Raw genomic sequence first — 24,474 nt, 5'->3', positions numbered from 1 at the left:
TGGAACATTGCCAGTTTTGTATTAACCACATCAGCGACGTGGGGACGGCATTGTCGTGGAACAAGATGACCCCATTCGTTAATTTTCCACGTCGTTTGTTCTTGATTGAGACACGTAGCCGATCCCGCTTTTCACAATATCGGAAGGAATTGATAGTCTTTCAATATTTAGCAAATACTATCAGTAATGGCTGCTGACGATCGAAAAAACAGTCAACAACACCTTTCCGGCGCAAATGATGGCCTTTGCTATCTTGGGGCTGGTGAATTCAAATGTTTCCACTGTAAGCTTTGCCGTCGTGTTTCAGACTCGTAGTAGGGGCACCATGGTTCGTCCCCGATCACAATCGCAGACAATAAGTCGTCACCCTCATTGCGATACCGGATCAGATGAGTCAAGGTAGCGCCGAACTTCGTCATCTGGCGGTGGTTCAAAATCTTGGGCATCCACTGCGCGCACAAGAGCCGATAACCGAGATGTTCATGAATTATGGCGTGAACGGAACCGTGACTAATGTTCACACGCTCGGCCGGTTCATCGATGCTTATCCTCCGTTCTTGTCTCATCAGCTCATCAACCTTTGCAATTTTGTTGTGGGTGATTGCAGGGTGGCTTTGGCCCGGTCTTGGATCGTCTTTGCAACTTTCACGCCCTTCTTTGAACCGCTTGCTCCAACTCTTCACAGTGGCCAATGAAATGCAATGTTCAAGGTACACGGCAGCCATACGGCGACTAGTTTCTTTTTAGGAAACACCTTCAGCTGTCAAAAATCTCACGGCATCACGCTGCTCAACTTCTAAAGCGTCCATTACGTCACGCAACCATGTTTAGCCCAGCGTATGAGAGCATTAAAGAACATTCATCCTCACACCTGCTTGTCACTTTTGTAAATGAGGGATGCCTGTGTGCTACGCGCATGGCTCGCAGATAATGAACCGAACTATTATTGCGCAGGGTGGGGAGACTCACTTTCATTTGACTCGCCCTCGTACATTAGAAAGGCGAAGATACAATGGAATATACAAATGCGAAGATACAGCTTGATAAAGCGCAAAAAATTGTCACTGGAAACAAAGTTCACTGCACGTATACACAAAACCTCGCAACAAGATATTTAAATATACGTATAAGTCTCCAATTAATCTACGTATCTAAGAAAAAGTCACTGTATATAATGCACCAAATGAGGCAAATAAACATGTTCCGCAAGATTGTTGCGCAACATGTTGCGCAAATAAACATGTAGTACAAGATTGCCACCCGCTTCCAGCTGTGGCGGCAGCATCCCGGCGCTGTTAAGAGCGGCGAGCTGCAGTGCAAGATTGCCACCCACTTGCGACTGTGACGGCAGCATTCCGGGAGCGTCGCCGCCAACTTCTAGCCACAGCGTGACTAAATCGACTTTGTGACGGAATGAGTTCGGCGGGCCAACTATTGTTCCCAAACTCCCCAACGCGCTACCCGGAACGACTCCGAGTTCTACGGGGCCCCTCTGACGTCGGTTCCGGACCTTCGAGCGTGTGTGCTTTTGTGCGTGTAGACCGTCCTGCGGAGAGGCGGCTAGTTTGCGATCACCAAACGAACATTCGCGTCGCCTTGTATCGCGGGAGGACCGAGTGTTTAAAAACTGCTGTTGTGCGGATGCTGAACACACTTCTCTTAAGCAGTCATGTTGGACTGACACTCTCCCTCAAGCAGTCATGTTAGACTGATGTACTTTCTCAAGCAGTCATGTTAGACTGATTTAAATACTGCAAGTAAACCCATATTCCTCGTTCTCGATGAAAAGCAGTTCTTCCCTTCATCGACGTCCTCAGCGTGGATAAGTTGGACGACGGCATGGGCCAGCTACCTTCGAATTCATGCCGGACTCCAATCTTGACAACGGATCGCGAGCGATGGGATTGAGCCCCCAGTCCTGACAACTGGCTGGCAGCGGTGAGATGGACTTTGCGACGGGGTGCTGTGACTGCGGTGAGTGCTTGGTTCTTGCTTTGACTCTCTAGGCTTCATTTTGTGGTTGTTCTGTTTAGAACAGTAGGGAAGCTAGATTGTTGAGTGTTAGCTAGGTTGTGTTTTCCTAGCTAGATTTAGAGGGCAGGATCAAGGCAGTAAAGCAGCAATCATGGAGTTAAGGACACTGCTGAGAGACGAGTTGTTGATTGTTGGTGAGGAACTGGGCCTAGATGTACGCAAGGAAATGCTAAAGTCGGAATTATTGGAGCTGATTTCCAATCAGGCTAGTGAGGAGGAAATTGAAATCGGATTGGAACTTCTCAAAAAGAGGGAGAAACGGGAAAGAGAAAGAGAAGAACGGGAAAGAGAAAAACGAAAGAGAGAGGAACGCGATAAAGACCGCGAGTTAAGAAAAATGCAACTGGAACTTGAAAGCAAACGTTTGGAGTTGTCTTAAGGAAGTCGAGGCGCTCTGGGACGAGCAAGTGAGGCAGAATCATACCGCATGGACAGGCTATTAAAGCCATTTGAGGTCGGGACCGACATAGGCTTGTTCCTAAGCAATTTTGAAAGGACTTGCGAAAAGATGAACTTCGGCCCGAGTACATGGCCACAGCGGTTGCTGTCTATGTTGCCGTGTGAGGCGGCGGAAGTAATCGCCAGATTGAGTGCACAGGATACATATGATTATGCAAAAGTTAAGGCTAGTCTCCTGAAGAAATACCGCCTTTCAGCCGAAGCTTTTCGGCAAAGGTTTAGGGGCACAGGCAAGAAAGATAGCGAGGGATATCCGGAGTTTGCATATAGCTTAAAGGCCAACCTAGTCGAGTGGCTTAAAAGCGCGGAAGCGTACGACAGCAGAGACATGATCATTGAATGCATGCGTCTAGAGCAGTTTTACAAAACCATCCCCCAAGCTGTGAAACTGTGGGTGCAAGACAGAGGGAATGTAAACACTGTGGAAAGAGCGGCTGAATTAGCTGAAGAGTACGCAACCCGTAGAAACTTGAACGCCGAGGACGGAAACTTGGACGGTCGAAATGGACCGCGGAAACTATTTCCGTTCAAATGGGGTTTGCAGACGACTAGACATGGCGGAAAAGCGCGCAGAAAAGAGAGAGGAGAAGCTTAACAGAGAAACCACACCAAAGAACAGAAAAGAAAATTCGAATCTTTTAGACCAATTCGCTGTTACAAATGCCACAAACTGGGACATATAGCTGTAAACTGCGGGAAGCCTAGCGTAGTTTTCTCCTACGTGGAGGAAAAAGACGAGAATATGGAACTTTTAAGTCCATATCTTCACGACCTGCAAATTAATGGCAAACCATGCCGAGTGCTAAGAGACAGTGCCGCCACGATGGACATTGTCCATCCGTCTTACGTGACGGTAGATGACTTAAGCGGAGAAGTAGCATAGATAAAACAGGTTGTAGAAGAAGACAGCGTGTGTCTGCCCATGGCCAAAGTCAAAATCAGTGGACCATTCGGGGAGCTAGAGACTGAGGCTGCAGTCTTTTCGAATCGTTCGAATCAGTTACTGCGTGACAAAGGGCTCAAACTTGGAGAGGGCATAGTACAGGCATTGACCCGAGGCCAAGCTCGTAAGATCGCGTCGCTTTCGGCTGAAAATGCACAAGCTCCTCCAGCGGAAGCAGAAAAGGGGGATAACTTCAATACCCGAATCCGAGCTAGGCCCGAGGGACAAAACAACAGTTGAGGAGAGCCTGCCAGCTGACCAGCTCAATGAGAGCGTAGCACTAGAGTGTCAAAGTTCTAGGCTGCAGGAAGAGCAAGCTGACGTACTCACAAGCGAGACAGGGTCGTTATTATGACCGGCCTCAAAGAACTTTGATCAGCTCTTACGTATGGATAGAGAGTCATTGGCAGCCGAACGAAAGAATGATGAGAGCTTAGCTAAATTACATGACACAGCTCAAGAAGGCATTGCTAGGCGCAACGTGACGATACATGAGAGAGGAGGATTGTTGCATCGGCACTACAGAGATCGAAAGGGTAGGATTTTAGATCAGTTAGTCGTACCTACTAAGTATAGGGAGGACCTTTTGAGTCTCTGTCACGGAAATGGGTGGTCCGGCCACCTAGGCATAAACAAATCAAAGGAAAGATTGCTTATGGAATACTACTGGCCTGCCTGTTTCAAAGACGTAGAAAACTTTGTAAGATCATGCGACGCCTGCCAGCGTTCTGGTAAACCAGGAGAGACATGGAAAGCTCCACTGAAGGTAGTGCCCTTAATAACAGAGCCTTTCAGACGACTTGTAATAGACATGGTAGGGTCTCTTCCAAAAACAAAATCGGGCTACAGGTACTTGTTTACCATGCTGTGTCCGGCTACCAAGTTTCCAGAAGCAATCCCTTTGAAAGAGCTCAGTTCCACCGAAGTAGTAGACGCGCTTTTGACAGTGCTTGCACGAGTTGGGTTTCCAGCCTAAATTCAGGCAGATCAAGGGTCAGTATTCACGAGCGCACTGACTTCCACATTCTTGCAAAAGTGCGGGGTAAAGTTAATACACAGTTCTGTCTATCACCTTCAGTCAAACAGTGTAGAGAGGTGGCATTCGGTGCTTAAGCGAGTTTTGCGTGCGCTCTCTTACGAGCACAAGGAGGACTGGGAGAACTGTCTGCCGGCAACTTTGTTTGCTTTGCGAACGGTTCCACATGAAGCGACAGGGTTCTCGCCAGCAGAACTAGTGTATGGGAGGACACTCCGTTCTCCACTGAGAATGTTAAGAGAGATGTGGGAGGAAAGAGGGGAGAGTCCAACAGTGGTTGAATACGTGCTAAGTTTGCTGGAACGGCTAAGCGCAACCCAAGAACTAGTCGGAAAGAACATGGGAATAGCTCTAAAGAACGCCAAATTCTATTACGACAACAATGCGAGGCTTCGTACGTTTAACGCCGGAGACCAGGTAATGATCCTCAAACCTTCAAGAAAGAACAAGCTTGAAGTTCACTGGGACGGGCCCGTTAAAGTGTTGCACAAACTTCGAGATACTAACTATGCTCTGAAAATGCCCCGTAGCAGGAAAGAAGTGAGGATATATCACTGCAATTTGATGAAGCCGTATATAGAGCGGAGCGGAGTCGTTAACTATACCATCAAAGAGCAGGATGGCACTAGTACCAAGTTTAAAGAGTATAGGGCGAGCTCCAACTCTGAAATCGGCCTAGAAGAAGTAGTAGAACACTCGGTAAGCTCGCACGCTCTAAGACCCGAGCAGCTAGATAAGCTAACAGGGGGGTTAGGGGAATATATTGACAGGCTCAGCGATCGGCCAGGTAGAACCGAACTAATAACGCATGAAATAGAGCTGACATCAACCGAACCAATAAGATCAAAGCATTACAGGGTGTCTCCAAGACAGAGAGAGATTATGGAGGCAGAGATACAGCGCATGCTAGAGTTGGGAGTTATTGAGCCCGCTGAGAGTGACTACACGTCACCGCTAATACTGGTAGAAACCCCTAGCAAGGACCCTCGTCCGTGTGTTGACTACAGGGAGTTAAATGCCATCACTAGGGATCAGCTGTACCCGATACCCAACATTGAGGAACGAATTGAAAGAGTTAGCGCTGCTAAATACATTTCAACTATAGATCTCGTGCGGGGGTACTGGCAGGTTCCCCTTTCAGAAAGTGCCAGCCGCTATGCCGCATTCATCTCACCTGTAGGCACTTTTCGCCCTCTCGCACTCAGCTTCGGGCTGAAGAACGCGCCATTTAGCTTCTCTAAGTTAATGGATATTGTCCTAAAAGACTTGCAGGAGTTCGCCTTGCCCTATCTTGATGATGTAGCAATTTTTTCGGACAGCTGGGAACAACACGTATCGCACCTCAAACAGGTGTTCTCACGGTTGAGGGAAGCCGGCTTAACGATGAAAGCGGTTTGGTTGTTCACAGGTTACTTATCTGGGCCATGTTGTCGGCCAAAGCATGAGACGGCCGGCCGAGCTGAAAATAGCTACGATTGGAGAATTTTCTCAGCCGCGTATGAAAACAGACCTTCGTTCATTTTTGGGACTTGTGGGGTACTATCAACGGTACATTCCGAATTACTCGCAATTGGCAAGTCCATTAACGGACGCCCTCCGAAAGGGAGCACCGAGTAACGTACACTGGGATAAGGACAAAGAGAACGCTTTCCAAAGTTTGAAAACGCTATTGGTTTCTCGTTCTGTGCTTCGCGCGCCAGACTACACAAAGGAATTCATAGTTCAATGCGACGCAAGCGACAGAGGTATGGGCGTGGCACTTAGTCAGGTCGGCGACGATAACGAGGAGCATACTATCCTCTATGCCAGCCGTAAACTAAATGTAAGAGAGGAAGCCTACACTGCTTCGGAGAAGGAATGCGCTTGTTTAGTTTGGGCCGCCCAGAAGTTGTAGTGTTACTTGTACGGAGCGAAATTCATCTTCGAGACCGACCAGTGTCCTCTGACGTGGCTCAATCAAATGTCACACAAGAATGGCCGCTTGCTCCGATGGAGCCTCACTCTCCAAGAGTAAAACTTCTCCGTTACATATAAGAAGGGAAAGTTGCATAGCAATGCTGATAGTTTGAGCAGGCTAATTTGAATTCTGCGTTTGAGGGTCCCGCCTAAATTTTAGGGTTACTAGTGTTAATTTTTTTAAGCCAGGAAGATCTCCTCTCATTTAGCAGGATTCCCTCCATGATTGCTGAATTTGTCAGCACGAAATTGCTTTAAAAATTGGCATAGCGAAATGCAGCATTTTTTTTTGTTTCTGCACTTATGTTGTTGTTGTTACTTTTTTTTTTTTTTTGAAGCCTAGCGGGTCTAAGCTGAGAGCCAATGTACGTCATCTCGGCGCAGAGCCGTGTTGTGGGGTTCATTTTGCAGTTGCCTGTCCTTGTTGGATGTTTTGGGGCGGTGACATCAATACACAAGTGGTCGCTGCAAGCCAAGGCATCAATCAACCCCTGACCATCAGCCGTTCTCTTCCTGCCCAGCGGTTGTCAGCGCTAGACAGTCGATATTTTCGGGCCATGGAGGTGCTGTTAAGAACGGCGAGCTGCAGTACAAGATTGCCACCCGCTTGCGACTGTGGCGGCACCATCCCGGCGCTGTTCAGAGCGGCGAGCTGCAGTGCAAGATTGCCACCCACTTGCGACTGTGACGGCAGCATTCCGGGAGCGTCGCCGCCAACTTCTAGCCACAGCGTGACTAAATCGACTTTGTGACGGAGTGAGTTAGGCGGGCCAACTATTGTTCCCAAACTCCCCAACGCGCTATCCGGAACGACTCCGAGTTCTACGGGGCCCCTCTGACGTCGGTTCCGGACCTTCGAGCGTGTGTGCTTTTGTGCGTGTAGACCGTCCTGCGGAGAGGCGGCTAGTTTGCGATCACCAAACGAACATTCGCGTCGCCTTGTATCGCGAGAGGACCGAGTGTTTAAAAACTGCTGTTGTGCGGATGCTGAACACACTTCTCTTAAACAGTCATGTTGGACTGACACTCTCCCTCAAGCAGTCATGTTAGACTGATGTACTTTCTCAAGCAGTCATGTTAGACTGATTTAAATGCTGTAAGTAAACCCATATTCCTCGTTCTCGATGAAAAGCAGTTCTTCCCTTCATCAACGTCCTCAGCGTGGATAAGTTGGACGACGGCATGGGCCAGCTACCTTCGAATTCATGCCGGACTCCAATCTTGACAACGGATCACGAGCGATGGGATTGAGCCCCCAGTCCTGACAAGGCACAAATGAACCACCACGACGCTTCGTCTCATCCATGGAGGAAGGAAACTGAGGAGAGGCCCTACCCACTCCGCACGCTAGGAGAAAAGTGTGGAGGAAATTACGTGGTAGGTTCTCCTCTTTTTTGCTGATTATTTATTTCTTTGCCGTGGCGGCCACGCCTCTCGCGCCACAATAGCGGCTTTGTTTTTGTTCTGTGCGCTCACACGTGTTGCTCCGTAGATTTCGTACCGTGGCAAAGGCGCCGTGCGGGCAGGTTCGTGTTGGTCTCCGTGTTTTGTTGCGCTGCGTTAGCTGGACCGTGCTCTCCCGGATTTTGCTGTGGCCAGGTGGGACAGGAGGAACTAAAGTTCGTGAAATGAACGCGCATGCAACGCTGTACCCAATGTACCACGCCATGGCAATGCCAATGGACGAAGGAATATCCACGGGAAATATTGCCCTCCTTGGCGGAATCATGCTGACGTACGTGCTATCGCAGGCTGTAACCGATGTGTTTCAGAATCTGTACAATGAACGCCTTGCAGGTCAGTGACTCCTGCTTTTGACATCACATATGGTGAATTTGCGGCACGTAGACGTACGTTATGAATGCATAGTTCGTGTTCGGTAGCAACTTGCTTTTGTGCATATTAAAACACATGGTGCTTAACTGTTGCTTGTTCCTCGCAGTACTCGCGACAGCACGAAGTCTTTTAAGCATAGCGCGTTCGAGGTTCATGCACACCTGCACAGCTGTAAACCTCAATACACGTGCTGATAGAGCATTACGCAGAATATGTGCATTTTGCTGCCCTCGGCACCATGCGCCTGCCAGCCGACGCTGCATCCTGGAAAATGGGAAAGAAGTGGCTGCTTTGATTTAAGGAACGAATCTTCCCTACTGCAGGCGTATCTTATCTGTGCGCGAGAAGCGCAGGAAATGAAGATTAGCGGATGCGCTGCAAGAGTTAGCAAGGCTACACAGAACGTACGCCTGTGAACACATCAAACGGCTGTTCCATGGTCGCACGTAGGCCGGTTCTACGCGCGTACTGTTCTGCACCGTGCGCCGGCTATCGCAATACTTTGGTTACGTGATGCTTCCCTTACCATGCTAAGAAGGTAACTCAGGCCGCAGTCAATGAATCTAAACGCGGAGTCAGAAATTACGTACTGCCTCCTCGCCGGCGCGCTGTCGAAGTGATGCGCGCCACCCGAACTTTGTTCAATAAAGCATTACGATTCCTAGAGCGAGAATGTGTTTGTGCTCATAAACTCCAAATGGATTGCAAATGGGTCGGCGTGTCGTACGTGTCTCCAGTGCGTTCTTGCAGTGCAGTGAGAATGCGTACATTTTTTTTTTATCGCCAGACGTGTAGCTCGCAAGACCGTCTGAGAGCCCCAGGAAGTCCAAGCAGAGAAAAGGAAGTAGAAGGCAGCGATAAAGGAGACCTTTTTTAAAATCGCGCAAGAACTGGGCAGCGGCCGGTACCCCTAGTCGATGAGAATAGCTCATTTGGCTGGCCTGATAAAGCATGTTTATTTTCATAAAAGCCGGTAAAAGCAGCCGATTTGACCCACGGCCCAATTTGCGAAGTTCATTATGAACTTCTTTCAACATTACTTCGGCAACGGTAATGCATTGAGACATCGCGATTACACGATTTTGTTTAGTATTGCTGCAGAGCGCGCACGTCCGAGCAGCCCGGTTGCGCGCAGCGCAGCGTGGTTTTGCGAGAAATGTAAACAAGAGAGGAGAGCTGGCCCGAAAGGCGGAGCAACGCCATGAGCAGCGCCAACTTCCGGCTTCACTTTAGCTTCACAAAGAGTGACGTCAGGGCCTCTCCTGAGTTTCCTTCCTCCATGGGCTTCACTTTAAAAATTATGGGGTTTTACGTGCCAAAACAACTTTCTGATTATGAGGCACGCCGTAGTGGAGGACTCCGGAAATTTTGACCTCCTGGGGTTCTTTAACGTGCACCTAAATCTTAGTACACGGGTATTTTCGCATATCGCCTCCATGGAAATGCGGCCGCCGTGGCCAGGATTCGATCCCTCGACCTCGTGCTCAGGAGCCCAACACCATAGCCACCGAGCAACCACGGCGGGTCGGGCTTCACTTTAGCTTCGCAAAGTGGGACATCAGGGCCTCTCCTGAGTTTCCTTCCTCCGTGGTCTCATCGGACCTCGCTGCGTGCTTTGCCAGCTTGTCTGATAGTGTGTCGATTTGGCTTGCCTTGTTGTATGTTCCGATGTACGACTTTAGAAAAGTAAATATACTTTGGCGTCAATTGTTTATAACAGCATTAAACCAACAAAGTTCCGCAATCGAAAATCGAAAGCATAACTTTGGAAATGCCAATGCACGTTTCACATCAAAAGCTTGTGAGAACTTTATACCCATAAAGCTTCCGTATTGACATCGATGCGCTCCGTAGATTCCGCGGCCTCCGCGAGATGCCGCGGCGAGCCGGTTCGCCATCAAAACGCCCTTGAAACTTTGTGCTCGGATGGCGCTGCTTGCGTTATGGAACTATCGGTGCATGGAAGTTGTCGCGAAATGACGCCTCAGTTCGCAATGATCACGGTAAAATGTTTTTTCGAGCGTGAAAAAGACATTCTACAGAAAATCCAGAATGATTTCCGGCTGCGGGGGTTGCTTTGGTCGGCAGTGCATGTACAGCACGAAAACATTTCGGGAAGGGGGGGGGGGGGTGATGAAAGGGGCCGGACGATGTTGAGACCCGCCCCGGTATAGCTCTATAATCTACGGCGTTGCGCTGCCGAGGTTGCGGGTTCGATCTCGGCAGAGGTGGTAGCGTTCCCATGGGTGTGAAATGTAAGAACGCCTAGGCACCATGGATTGAATAGCCGGTTGAGCTTCTGTCTGAGAAGTATGACACCATACTTGAAAAGCTGGAAGACTCTAACAATAATGTCCTTGCCTGAAAAAAAAGACGTGTTGAGGCCATCGAATAGAATTCGGCTGCTGAAGGTAATGAAGTGAAGCTCCGGCTTGATTAGTTGGAACGGTCTAGCCGGCGTCTGAACATTGGAGTACATGGCTTGTTCAGGAAGAGAAGGAATACCTGCTCTTAAGAATGAACAATCTGGTCAGGCAACATGGGCTACCTGTCATTGATGAAATCGATTTGGATGCCTTCCACAGACTACGACATCGTGCCAGCAAGGATGCCTTCTAATAGCCCGATTGTCTTCCTACTCCTTGAGGGAGAAATGGATGCAGAGTCACTCTTTCCCCAGGAACAGGGAATCGACGATAAAGATTTAAGTCAATTTAATGACCATGAACAAGTAGCTTTAGTGGCTTGCCTGATAAAGTGCTGAAAACAATTATTCTTACGTGTGGCAGAAAAACTGACACGTCTTTGTGTGGAAAGCCGAACGCGAAAGAGCAATTCGGATCCGCGATGAGAGTGACCTGGATAAAATGATTTGACCTCACTATTTCCAGCGCTACTAAAGTGCGCAGTCACACTGCTCATCATATATTATGGTTAACTCACTTTATCCTGACTTTGATCGTTTCGCAGTGCTGCCTCGAAGGATAAGAAACCATCAAACTTTCTCACTTTTTTCCATCTAAGCGTACGCAGTCTAAGAAACAAGAAAGAAATATTGGACATGTATCTTGGTCCTCTAAATTATGAATTCCATGCTCTCGATTTCTGTGAAACTTGATATGCTAGCAGCTCTGACGTAGTATCCCTCTGGGGTTACAATTGCGGGGTTTTCTACATAAAGAAATTTATTGTGTGTGGCATGGTCCCTCACCTCACCTTTATGCTTTCCAGCCATGAAACGGCATTTGTTAACTAAGGGTCTTTTGTTCTGAGCGTTGTCATCACCCCTATCTGGGTCTTTGTCACATTTATTGTTTGCTAGAACACGTACTGTAGGATTTTGTTTCGGTTCCAATTCGGCGATCTTAACATTAACCTCCAACAATCCTCTCAAACAGTAGTCCATTTCACTGCAGCATTGCATTCAAGCGTTCTTTTTTCAATCTCGTTGGCGTCCCGACTCGTATATTACACCCACTTGTGAGTCTCTCATTGATCTATGCTTAACAATCTCGGCGAAAGATTCTCCTACGCCAGGGGTTCTTACTTGCGAGTTAAGTCATCACTTCTCTCTTTTCTGCGTGGTCCCCAAAGCACCGACATATTCAAAATACTTTTCTAATGTTACCAATACCCTGCATATTATAACACAGGACCACATTCAATGTTGCCGTGAGCTACTATCTTCCATGGATTGGAAGCAACTTTTAAGAAACTCGCCATCCCGGCTCTGCGAAATTGCGTGTACAGCGAATCTGTTGAAAACCACCACTACAACTGCCGAGGGGTGTATCCTATGCTTTACGGCTTGAGTAATGGTGGTAGTGCTATTTTAGAGTAATGGTATGAATGGTAGTAATAGTAATTTTGACAGCACGCGGACGCCAATAGCGGTGCTGTAACAACACTGTAATCAGTCGCTAGGCTGGTTATTTTATATACGAAAGGCTAGTGACGTCAATGCCCACGTCGCAAGCTGGCGTCACCGCGGCAGCTTGCGCAACAGTAACCTTTACCGGAAAATGTATGCATTGATATTACGAGTCCCTCATCACTAGTTATAAACGACAAGAAAGGGGGTTAACCGAGGGGCCCGATTTTCATTAGTCATATCATAAATACAACGAGCAATTAGTGGATATAAAACTAACATTACACAAGAATGCACTTAACGGTTGTCCAATAAACAGAGTTCAAAAGAAAACAAATTATGAGATACGCATGGCCGGGCAGCAGCAGCAAGTCCATAAAGCGTGGAGTCGGCGGCAAAGCTTTCCCGAAGAACGCTAGCAAGCCGCTCTCGTTGCGGTGGGTGCGATTGCTGTCCTGTGTTTCCCAGAAGTCTACATCTGACGACTTCCCTCGAGCAGGTTGAGCTAACTTGAGGCGAATTACCGTGAGCTTCGTTGCAGACGTTGGTTTGTCATCTCTTACGTCAACCAGTAACTCGCAGTTCAGACGCGGCTGGGCGGCCCAGACGATACTGGACGGCACTAGCCCCTGGACAGCTTCTCAGCAGATCATGGCTCGGCTTCTAGACTGCCTAGCTCGGTCTAAAACCTGCGTGTAAATAACGTCTGCTGTCCCTATTTCCCTGGCTCAGGAAACGGCAGATATTGATGACGATCCAATCAAGTTCACCCGATTGTATCACGGCTCCTCTCAAGGCCTTGGCCGCACCCGTTTTAATTAGGGGCGAGGGAACGGGTGATTCCGCCCTGCTGTTAGAGGTCGCGCACTGGTACTGCACCACACAGGCACAAACGCACACACTTGATGTCGTGGCGAACCTCTATTGTGGGTTGACAAACACATAAGAAACGGCTGCAGCCGACCATACGGCGCCAAACGTTCTGACCACATACACTGTCAGCAATTTGTAGACACGGCATTGCACAGAGACACCACATATTTCGGGGTATTCGCACCCCTCTAGTCTTAGCAAGCTTCTCAATGCACGCGCGGGGCAGAGAATACACAGGGGTTCCAACAGAAAGCTGTCGGTGCGTCCCGGTCGCGCCAACAAAAAATCTGAATCTCTAAACCTGCCTTCGACTTTTTCGGCCGCTTGCCCGAGTGGCCGGCAATACCCGTCACGCTCGCCGGTTTCTATTCCCATGGCCCTCTGGAGCCAGTTTATCGGTGCTTCTCTGACTCGAACAATGCCGCACCGTGACAGGCTAGTATTAGTGAAACCTATCAGATGCTTAGTGAATGCGACACTAAGACCAATTCGCTGCACCATGCTTGTTCGGCTTCTTTTGAGCTTCTAACGTATATGAAATAAAAAGCGGGGATATGTATATAAAAGCGGGGATATGTCTGAATAAAGAATAAAGGAATAAACGTATATGAAATTTCATTTCTGGGCCCCATTTATGCACTCGCTTGTGTCGTCGATCTGGTTTGGTCTGGTGTCCAACGTACGGCTGCTTATTACGCAATGAAGTAGGGCGTTTATGCCTGTTCGTGAGAACGGAATGCGTACTTGAGAAGTTTTATTTAGAGCAGTTTTCGCTTCAGCGTCTGCCTGTGTGTCCCCTATCAAGCCACCGTGTGAATATATCCACTGAGAGGTGAAATTGTAGCAATTTCTGTTTGCTTGGTCAATATACTCTAATTTCTCTAGCCATTGAATAATACCGGCTCTGCCTGGGGACACCGTCAATCATTTGAACAGGCTTGCAGTCACAGAATATTGCCACGTGTACTTTTTTTCCGCGTGGCTGCTTTTCACCGTCTGACAAATGTTATTGCTTAGCACGGGACGCGCCCGCATGTATGGTAAGTTTCTCGGATGTTATCGATGTTTCTACCCGTTTTCTGTTGTCATCGAAGCTTGCGTAATCTCATTGCATGGGCGACGCCAATGGTGCAGAATTCTCTGAAAGACAGACGCGCACCAGCGATTAATCTGGAACCTTCGATGAATCATGTAGAAAAGCCGACACGCTTCATAGGCAGGTATGATTTCAACGATCGCTGACTGTGTTTGCCGCTGTCGTTGTGCTTTAAGTGGAACCTTTTTTTTTTTTTTGTGGGCACAGGTTCGCGCAATAAAGGTTAGTCACTCACAATATTCCTACTGTGTTCTTCGGCGTTATTAATACGTGATATCTGGCGGAGGTGCGTTGCGTTCATGTACCGTATGCCTCCACAAAGCCGTGACCCAAGCTCGAACGCGGAACACCAACGTCGCCAAGAACCAGCGAGGCAGCCGCAGGCTGCAAGGACTGACTTCAGAGCACGGACTTCTGCCTCAGAAGACTAGGAAGATCGTCGCCAAGTCAACCACTATGGCAGCCGCTGCGTCTCCCATCGTGCTGCAACAACCCAGCGAGCCAGCGACCTTCCGAGGTCATTTGAAGACCCGGATCACTGGCTCGAAACATATGAAAGGGTCGCTGCATTCAACAAGTCGAACTCCGACGACAAGCTCCGGCATGTATACTTCGCCTTAGAATACGCCGCCAGGACGTGGTTTGGAAACCGGGAATCAACCCTGACTAGATGGGACCTGCTCCTCAACGGCTTCCTGCAAGCTTGGCGTTTACGAGCGTCCTGCGGCAAGTGCGAGCCCAAGCTTTATTGGAAACCCGCATGCAGCTTTCGAGCAAGAACATCGCGACCTTTACGGAGATGACGACTCGCCTCTTCCGACACACGGACCCACACATGTCGGGAGGGAAAAACATTTCGCTTCCTGACTCGCGGTGTATAGCAAGAGCTTTTCGCCGGATCGATACGAAACCTGCCTAAGACCGCTACCGAATTTATTTCCGAGGCCGCAACTATTGAACAGACGATCGATATGCGGGCAAGGCAATATAACCACCGGCCGCTCTCAGCAAACTAAACCGACGTTCAAGCACTAGGCAGCGACGACCTGCGACAGACAATCGCAGCAGTCGTCCGCGAGCAACTGCAGAGGCTCTTTCCAAGGTCGTAGCCTCAAATGGCCTCAATGGCTGACATCGTCAAAGAAGATGTTTAGCGATCACTTGGAGTTCCTCAGGTGCAGCCACAATCACCGCAGCCCCAGCCGGAAGTGATGACCTACGCCGCCGTTGCCCACCGTCAAGGTTCCCCTCCGCGACCGCACCAGGGCCCTGTAACGCCACAATTCCTCCACAGCCACTAGCATGCCCAACCGTCGCCCAGGACATTTAGAGCGCCCATGACCGCTGCAAGCTCTTCTATCACTGCGGAAAAGCCGGCCATGTGTATCGCCGGTGCACATACCGCGACTTGGGACTCTGAGGGTCCGCTGTCAACGCGCCGCGTCCATATCTTCGGGAACGCCCTCGTCACATCGCCTTCTCCCTCGCCGCTACTCAGTAGAGTTTTCAATGAGCGTCCTCGTCGCCGTCACCAGGACGCTACCTGTCGCCGCAGCACCGACCTACACTGGCCCAGCCAATGGCCGGTCCGTAAGCCCCTATCGTGAGAACTAAAAGCAGCACCCGATGGAGGTGTTGTCTGTACGTCGAAATGACGAAGATCCTCTGCCGCCAGCGATGACGCTTCAAGATCTGTTTCGACGACTCAGCAGCGACACGCCGCCATCCTGATGAAGCATGGGAGCCAAGAATACGGCAACGAAAGACAACCTGATGACGCCAAGTACCAGCCACAGGTCAACGCGACGCAGCCGCGATTCGACACCAGGACATAACTGCAACGAAAGGCAGCGAACCACAGATTTCGACGTGCTTCTCGACGGCCACTGGAGCCTACTACTCTCTCATCAGTGATTTACTGCCAAATCGAAGAAAGTGAAGACTGCTTGGGACGGCCCTCAAATTCGGACAGCTGGAGGACACCTCATAACGCCGACTGGAATCTGCACAGGAAAAATTACGGTTTATATCCAGACCTACCCTGTCACCTTGTTTATCCTACGACAGTGTTCACAAGACGTGATTCTTGGCATGGACCTCCTGAACCAACACGGTGCAATCATCGACCTGAGGTCAAAGTCGATAGCACTTTCCGAAGATCAAGCCGTACCGACGGAGAGCTCCCGTAGTCACCACGCTCTGAGTGTGTGCGAAGATCAAGTGAGCATTCCGCCTCGCTCCGGCATTGTCATTTCCGTCGCCACCTAAACACATGCACACGCAGAAGGCGTCATCTAACGGGATCAACGTCTACTACTCGATCGGGAAATCTGCGGCGCAAGTGATGCTAACCAACTGCAGGCGGAAGTTCAAGCACATCAACAAGGGCACGATGATTGTGTACATGAAGGAAATTGTGGAAAGCAGCAATGCGCTTGTCCTCTAGGATTTGGCCGCATCTGCCCCGGCTACCATAGTTCCCGAACCAGACTTCAACATAAATCCACATCTCCCCGTGAGTAAGTAGCAGCAGCTCATAAGTCTTCTCAGACGCTACAAAGACTGCTTTTCGACGTCATCGAGGATTTGACAAACACCAGTTGCAAAGCAACGCATTATAACCGAAGAGTGCGCTCGACCACTCCGCCAGAGCCCTTACCGAGTTTCGACGCGAGAACGTGAATCAATAAGAAATCAAGTCGACGAAATGCTGCGCGACGACATCATATAGCCGTCGAAAAGCCCGTGGGCATCTCCTGTAGTCTTGGTGAAGAAAAAAGGATAGAGCCTTGCGCTTCTGCGTCGATTATCGTAGCCTGAACAAGATCACGAAAATAGACGTATACCCCCTCCCACGGATAGACGACGCATTGTATCGGCCTTGCAACGCTAAATAATTTTCTTCGATGAATCTCAAGACTTGCTACTGGCAAACAGAAGTCGACGGGAGGTATCGAGAAAAGGCCGCGTTCATCGCGCCAGACGGCCTCTATGAATTCACGGTAATGTCATTTGGACTGTGCTCGGCTCCTTCAATGTTGCAGCGCATGATGGACACGGTGGACATGATGGACAAAGTGGCACACTTGTCTTGTCTACATGAATGCGTCGTCGTCTTAGCCGATCATCTAAGTTGAACGAATTTCGACGATCACCTAAAGCGGCTTGTGACAGTACTCCAGGCCATCAAGTCATCAGGGCTCACTTTGAAGCTGGAAAATTGCCGCTGCGCTTACGATGAGCCTCTGTTCCTGGACCACGTCATCAGCAAGTCTGGAGTCCGCCTCAACGCGCAGAAGACTGCTGCCATCACAACATTCCAGCGGCCTATCGACAAGACGGCAGTGCGTAGATTTCTTGGCATGTGTGCCTCCTAAAGGCGCTTTGTCCAGGTCTTTTGTCGCATCGCTGAACCGCTGACACAGCTAACTAAATGTGATGTCCAGATCAAGTGGGAAACGGCGCAGGCCGACGCATTTCGAGAACTTAAGCGACGCATGAAGTCACCACCGGTACTTGCCCACTTTGACGACAACGCCGATACAGAACTTTACACTGACGCCAGTAGCCTAGGCACTGGTGGCATCCTAGTCCAGCCGATAGACGGACTTGAACAGGTGATAGCTTACCCTAGCCCATCGCTGTCAAACGCGGAAGGCAATTATTCGTCGATCAAAAAGGAATGCCTAACCATTATTGGGCTACCAGCAAAATTCCGCCCTTACCTATACGACAGGCCGTTCAAATTCGTAAGCAACCATCACGCGTTGTGTTGGCTAGCGAACTTAGAACCTTCAGGACGCCTGGTGTGGTGGAGCCTCAGACAGCAAAAATGTGACATCGCTCTGATCTCCAAGTCAGGACGGAAACACTCTGATGCCGACTGCCTCTTTCGCGCTTCCGTGGACCCGTCGCCCTAAGATGGCCAAGACGAGGACGCCTTTTTAGGTACAATAAGTGCAGACGGCCTTTCCAAATAGCAGCGAGCTGACCCAGAGCTCGGAAGACTTGGTGAGCACTTGGAAGGCAAGACGGACGTTGTCCCGAGGCTATTTAGGCGCGGATTGGGTTGGGCTTTCTTACGAAACGACGTCTTGGTGAAGAACTTTTCGCCTGCCCGCGCAAACTACGTTCTCGTCGTGCGCGCAGCACAGATCAGAAGTCCTGCAGGCCCTGCACGATTATAAGATAGCCGAGCACCTCGAGTTTTCCCGTACACTCGCAAAAATACAAGAGAAGTGCTATTGGCTGCGCCTGACCACCCACGTTGCCCGTTACGTCAAGACATGTCAAGACAGCCAGCTACGCAAGACACCACCGACAAAGCCGGCGGGATTACTTCAGCTGATCGGGCCTCCTTCAAGACCGTTTCAGCTTATCGGGATGGATTTTCTGGGGCTCTTTCCGACGTCAACATCTGGAAACAAGTATATCGTTGTGGCTAAAGACTACGTTACCCGCTGCGCCTAAACGAAAGCTCTGCCTAAAGGTAGTGCGGCCTAAGTAACCAAATGTTTCGTCGAGAACATCCTGCTGCGACATGGTGCACCAGAAGTCCTCATTACTAAGAGAGGAACGGCTTTTACTGCTGAGCTTTCTCAAGCCATTCTTCAGCATAGACAGACAAGTCACCGGTGGACCACTGCCTACCACCCGCAGACGAATGGCTCAACCGAACGATTGAACAAAACGCTCGCCGACATGTTAGCTATGTACGTCGACGTCGAGCACAAGACGTGGGATGTTGTCCTTCAGTACGTAACCTTCGCGAAACATGCCCTTCAAGCCGGTTAACAGAAGGACCCCGACGACGACTCTCGACGCCATTCTGCCGCACGTAACCGACAAAGAAAATGTTGACGTCGCCGCCTATCTCCAACGCGCTGAAGAAGCCCGACAGCTCGCCCGCCTGGGCATCAAAAACCAGCAAAGGACCGACCGCCGGTACTGCGATCTTCGACGGCGCTACGTGGAATACCAGCCCGGCGACCGTGTTTGGGTTTGTACTCCGATACGCCTACGAGGACTCAGCGAGAAACTATTGCGACGCCATATCGGACCCTAAAAGAGCATCAGACGCATTGGCGCACTCGACAATTAGGTCGTGCCAGACGACATTTAGCTGTCACAGCGGCACCGCTTACGACCTGAAGTAGTCAATGTTGTGTGACTTAAGCCATTCTACCAGCCCTAACGAATTTTGGGACTTTGAGTAGCTGAAGTTTGGACTTTTTTTTTGTTTTGTTACTTTTGTTTATTAAGTGTCCTTGTGTTTCTCGCTCTCCTGTTTTGTTTGTAGCATCAGGGCGATGCTTTTCGAAAGGGAGGCCCATTGACACATATACTAGTTTATCTTTTCTGGGTGACCGCTTTTCACCATCTAACAAAGGTTATCGTTAAGCGCGGGACGCGACCGCATGTATTGGATGTTTCTCGAATGTTATCAATGTTTCTACCCACTTTCTATTGTCACTGAAGCTTGTGTAAGCTCATTGCATGTGCGAGGCGAATTCTGCAGAACTTTCTCGAAGACACGCGGGCACCAGCGATTGCTCTGGAACCTTCGATGTCAAATCTATACGAGCCGATGCGCTTGACCGGAAGATCAGATTTCGACGATTGCCGATTGTGTTCGCCGCTATCGTTCTGCGTTGAGGGTAGCCTATCTTTTGTGGGAACAGGTTCGCCCAGTAAAAGTTAGTTTTGTCCTTCGCAGTATTTCTACTGTGTTCTTTGGTGTCATTAATATGTGACAATATTGTCTATGTGCGAGGAGGCTCCTGGAAAACAAGTCGAAATGCCTCCCGGATAGCAACTAGTTCTGCGGCCGTAGATGTTGACCTATGGTCTAATTTAAACTACCGAGCAGTGATACAAGGGATGACGAAGGCTGCAATGGGGCCATACGGCCTGATAGAGCCATCGGCATGCACGTGTACACTGGCTTCGTATTCTGCATAAATGCGAAAGAGGATAAGTTGCTTGAGGCAAATGGATGCAGCGCGTGACTTTTTGTAATTCCATGGATCTGCAGCTTAGCGAAAGGGTTAGGCAGGACCCACGGGGGTATTCTCGGAATTCAGGCGGAAGAAAACATTGATGGTGGAATATTTTTCACGCGATAAAGTCTTTGAAAAGCTACAACCTGGGCATGTGGCAGGGAGGGATGACAAAGGATGGTGTCTGTGTCGGGTCAGCAGGCGAAGGTACATTCGAAGAGGCTCGCAGAGCAAGTATACACCAATACAAGATGCACGAGCTTCCACTATTGTTCCATTGGTTGGCGTGCATCGTGGGATGCCCAAACATTTGCTCAGCACTGTTATGTATGTTGTGTGTGCGATTCCAAAGAATGTAAGCTTTGCTGAGTACTTGCAGCCCCTGTCTTAGGGCGCTAAGAGCCATTGCATTTTATATTGGTTATTGGAGAATGACACAGTGATGATGATAGTTTTCTGTCGACAGACGCGAAGGAACCTCGGGATTCTAGTCATACACATGTTTGCTGTAAACTAAAGCCTATGCTACCGTACTGTTTACCGGGAAATGCTTGCGGCGAACGTTATGCACGAAGGCGAACTTCCCGATTATTTTTTTTTTCTGCGCGGAGGCGAGCGCCCTCTGTTGGTGCTGCGTGGAATCGAGTGCTGCTCTGTGATAGGTAGAAACGTGGCGCGCCGCCCTATGACTGGTAGAGAATTTGCACTCACGAACAACGCCGACGACGCCGGATTTTCTGCGTTATGGAACCCTAAAGGGCCCCTCACCAGGCCACATAGTAGATTGTAGTTATAAACTGCAAGTTGCTACGTGTCCTCTGGTGAGCTTTCTACCACAATAATCTTTCAAATTGGTTCATTAGTAGCCGAGATAGAAATATTTCAGGGCCGCGAACGTATTATTTGAGGAGGCGACCTTCACCGCCAAGAAAGGCACTCTCTCCACTTGCCCCCCGTCAAGCCTCCGTAAACGATATTCTTTTCCTGCGTTCTCCCATAGAGGAGCTCGCGGATCGCGCGACGCATACGTCATTGGTTTTGCATTATCTTTTTTTTCTCGGTATCTTGCTGCGCGGCGAACTTCCGCTGATGGTCTCGCGGGCGAGCTGTTGCATTAGCCTGGTTTCGCACAGTGCACGATTTTGCGCGCGGCGCACGAGAACGACTGCCTAGCGGTATAAGTCAGTGCTACACGAACACTAAAGCGGAAGCAAGCGGATTACAGAGGATAATCGTGCGCTGGAACACAGTAGAAAATGACATAGTTTTGCTCTCTGCACACGCGACAGACAGCACGATGTGGGAACGAACAGACAAAACGGAAGTACATCATTTCTTGCTACAGTACAAAGCAAAACAAACACACGCGGATATTCGGTTTGTAAGTTATACTATTTATCTAAACTTTAATTCTTCTATTGAAAGAACAGATCATACAATAACTGCTATTGCCTTGAATAATTCTCGAAGCCACTTGTCCTTATGAGCGACGTAACAGCACCGCCATGTACGTAGGCGCATTTACGTGGTAGACGTTGTTACGACTGGCCTTTGTGGCGAACAATCTGAGCAGTGCCACGAAAGCCACGGCGAAATCCCGGACGTTTTAAGTACGCCGAACCGCCCGTTACCCTTAAAGAACGTGTAAGCCTGTTTCACATGCGATTTTCGTCGCACCGGTAGTACGATTTACGCCGCATGCGACTAAAATAGCAGTCGCAGTGTCGACGTTCCCCCCCCCCCCCCCTTTCTCGGCTGCGACCAACCGGTTGGACGCAGCGTCGTACCGTCGCAGCGATCGCTGCGATTTCTCGTCGAAATTCCGCGGAGAGCTATTTCGCAGTTTGTTTCGGGAAATGGCGTCTCGCTGAACAAGTGCAATGCGCGGAGACGTGGACTGCCGAATCCGGTACGTACGCGCAGGGACAATAAAAAACTTGTACTACAGATTCCACTCTCCCCTTTATATGTGTTCGTTGGCACGTTACGTAGCAACTGAAGAGCATTTTCACGTTTGGGAGTTGGTAATATTACGAGGGCCTTGAACCCCACAAGACGACATGGCCTTTTGGGGTCGTCAATTTTTTTTTAGTAGCATACAAAAATCGTGCGTACAGAGCAGTTGCAAGCTCGGCAAGGGCAAATGACAAGACAGTCAGGTACCGGAAGTTTCAACGTTACATTGAACGCGGGACCGCTTAGTTGTATTCTTTTTTTGTCAGTTTTAACGCGCACAGTTCCCGATGCATCTTGAAATATCTTACCTAACTTACTTATTAAATATGACATGCCAAACATGCAAGCTGTCGTAGTGAATTTTCTACAATAGCAATAAATCTGTGGCTTTATTACACAGCACCGTGAATTTGTTTTTGAATGGTTCATGCACGTTGAATTGTATCTCTTCTCTGATGGAGAACCCCTTTTTGTGCAGAAGCCTATAAATCTTGAGTATGTTGCGGGCTTTGTATCCTTACTGCACCTGTATTAACCCTTGCTTTGATTGTTCATTAACTATACAGTTGCATAACATTATTGGCTTGCTATAGTGGCACAGGGACAAGGCACCCTCCTGTACCATTGTACAAAACTGGTGCAGCAATGCGAATAGATGGCAAACAACCTGTTCTTATGTAGATGAAACAGTAGAAGATGACACGTTAAAGAAAAGTAAATCAACACTGTGCAGTGAAGTCAGCTAGTTGCACCCCTTCCTGTGAATTATTGCAACCTTTAAGTTTAAACGGTTCTTGCGCGGCCACGCACAGCCGATCAACTGTGCAGAAACCTCCATATCTTACACGCTTGACTATGACGGCCGAGGCTCAGCTAGTGTAAGACCATATGCGCATGCGATGCGTGAGAGCATCGAACGCGTAATGCGAAGACGTTAGATCGTTCGCCTCCTGCGGCAAGTTGTTTACTGATCCACTTTCACTCCCATTTATTTATCAGTTCTTTAATTCAATTGTTAAGCACAAGTAATTTCCCCTATGTTGTCCTTGGTGACTTTTTGGCGTCTCATGGTATGAATAACCTCTAGACATATATATTATGTTATCCGTATCCATTTTTTTGTTTCCTTGTTATTAGTGAACCTATTATTCTCCTTACTAGCTGTTTTCAAACGTTTTCTTGCACTTTTCTCTTGAACGCCGCTATGTGGTGAATGTATTTTGTGGTGCTAGAGGCCTAGTTAGGTTAGCGTGGACGTCGCTTTTCGTCTCCTGCATCACGACAATCATGTATCGTCAACCAAATAAATAAATACATACAGATACGACGCTTAATATGCGTGGTGGAATTCTTAAGGCAAATGCACGCTCGCCGTCGCTACTTTTCTCATTGTACGACCAAAGCTACGTGAAATTCGAGGTCTCTCAAGCTTAATTTCAAGCGTGAGGGTAAGCGCCAGGCTGTGAGCAGTTATGAGAGAGCAATAACTGTGAAACTATCGAATACGTGTAAGGAAGCACTCTGCTACGACATCAAATATAGTGCGAAAGTGAAGTGAAGCTTCGCACCGGTAGAAGTCATCGCACGGGTGCACGGTGTGGTCGAGCGTGGCCTGCAGCTCCTCGCCCAGAGAGATGCGGCCGCGTAGGCCGGCGGTCGTCAGCAGTGCGGTAGGCGCGACGAGCATCACCGCGGACGTGGTCAGGGCCACGCTCAACACGAACAAGCAGTAGGCCGACGAGCGATGGCGGCTCGAGCAGTCCTCGGGCGGGCCCCCTTCTCCAAGCGGGGCCTCGTCTTCTCCGCTCCTTGGGGCCAGCCCGTCTCGGGCCGGGGGCACCAGCTGGCTGTCGCACGTCAGGCGTTCTGGCCAGCCGCCGCTCAACGATCGTTGCCCGCTCGGCTGGTTTCGGGGGCTTGAGAGCAGAACGGAATCCATGGCGGCAGCCGGAGTCACGACGCTTGAGTGTGACGAATCGTGGCAGCGCTGTATTGGAGCGCGTTAGTCGATAGGATAGGATATCCTTCTTCGATGGCGCGTACCCACTGCGGGGGATTGGCCAAGATTTTGGTGGTATTAGGGAGATGTTGGTATAACAAAAACTGGTAAAAGTGTCATGTGAAAACGGATAAAGATAATGTGTGAAGAACTTAGGAAAACTTCTTTTAACAACTATGAATTCCTCCATGGCTGAGCAAACATCCCTGTGGTAGTTTCAAAGGGGAGGCTCCCAGAGAAAGGATATTTAAAGTGGAGAAATTTAAACCAAGTTGCGTGAACGTTGGTTTTAAAATGCTTTTTCTTTAAAGTGGAAAAACGGCAGCTAAGTAGGAAAAAAATGACCGATGTTTACTGCGCAGAATGGGCGTAGAGGGGATGGCGCAAGACCAGCCCTGTGTAAAAAAGTTTAATAA

At 49.2% G+C, this 24,474-nt stretch overlaps 1 protein-coding gene across 1 annotated transcript in view; it reads right to left on the bottom strand.

Moving 5' to 3' along the window:
• Positions 1-23,998, bottom strand: part of LOC129387073 (uncharacterized) — a 258,084-nt gene extending 234,086 nt beyond the window's left edge. Inside the window, exons 1-2 of the mRNA XM_072286230.1 lie at positions 23,628-23,998; positions 17,310-17,431 (exon numbers count right to left, since the gene is read on the bottom strand). Of these exons, the coding sequence (XP_072142331.1) occupies positions 17,310-17,431; positions 23,628-23,998 (493 nt within the window). The remainder of the gene's footprint in view (positions 1-17,309; positions 17,432-23,627) is intronic.
• Between the last annotated feature and the right edge of the window lie 476 nt (positions 23,999-24,474).

Source organism: Dermacentor andersoni, chromosome 2 (genome assembly GCF_023375885.2).
Source record: "Dermacentor andersoni chromosome 2, qqDerAnde1_hic_scaffold, whole genome shotgun sequence".
NCBI lineage: Eukaryota > Metazoa > Arthropoda > Arachnida > Ixodida > Ixodidae > Dermacentor > Dermacentor andersoni.
Note: the sequence above shows the minus strand (reverse complement) of the source record. Positions and strands in the feature narration are given on the sequence as shown.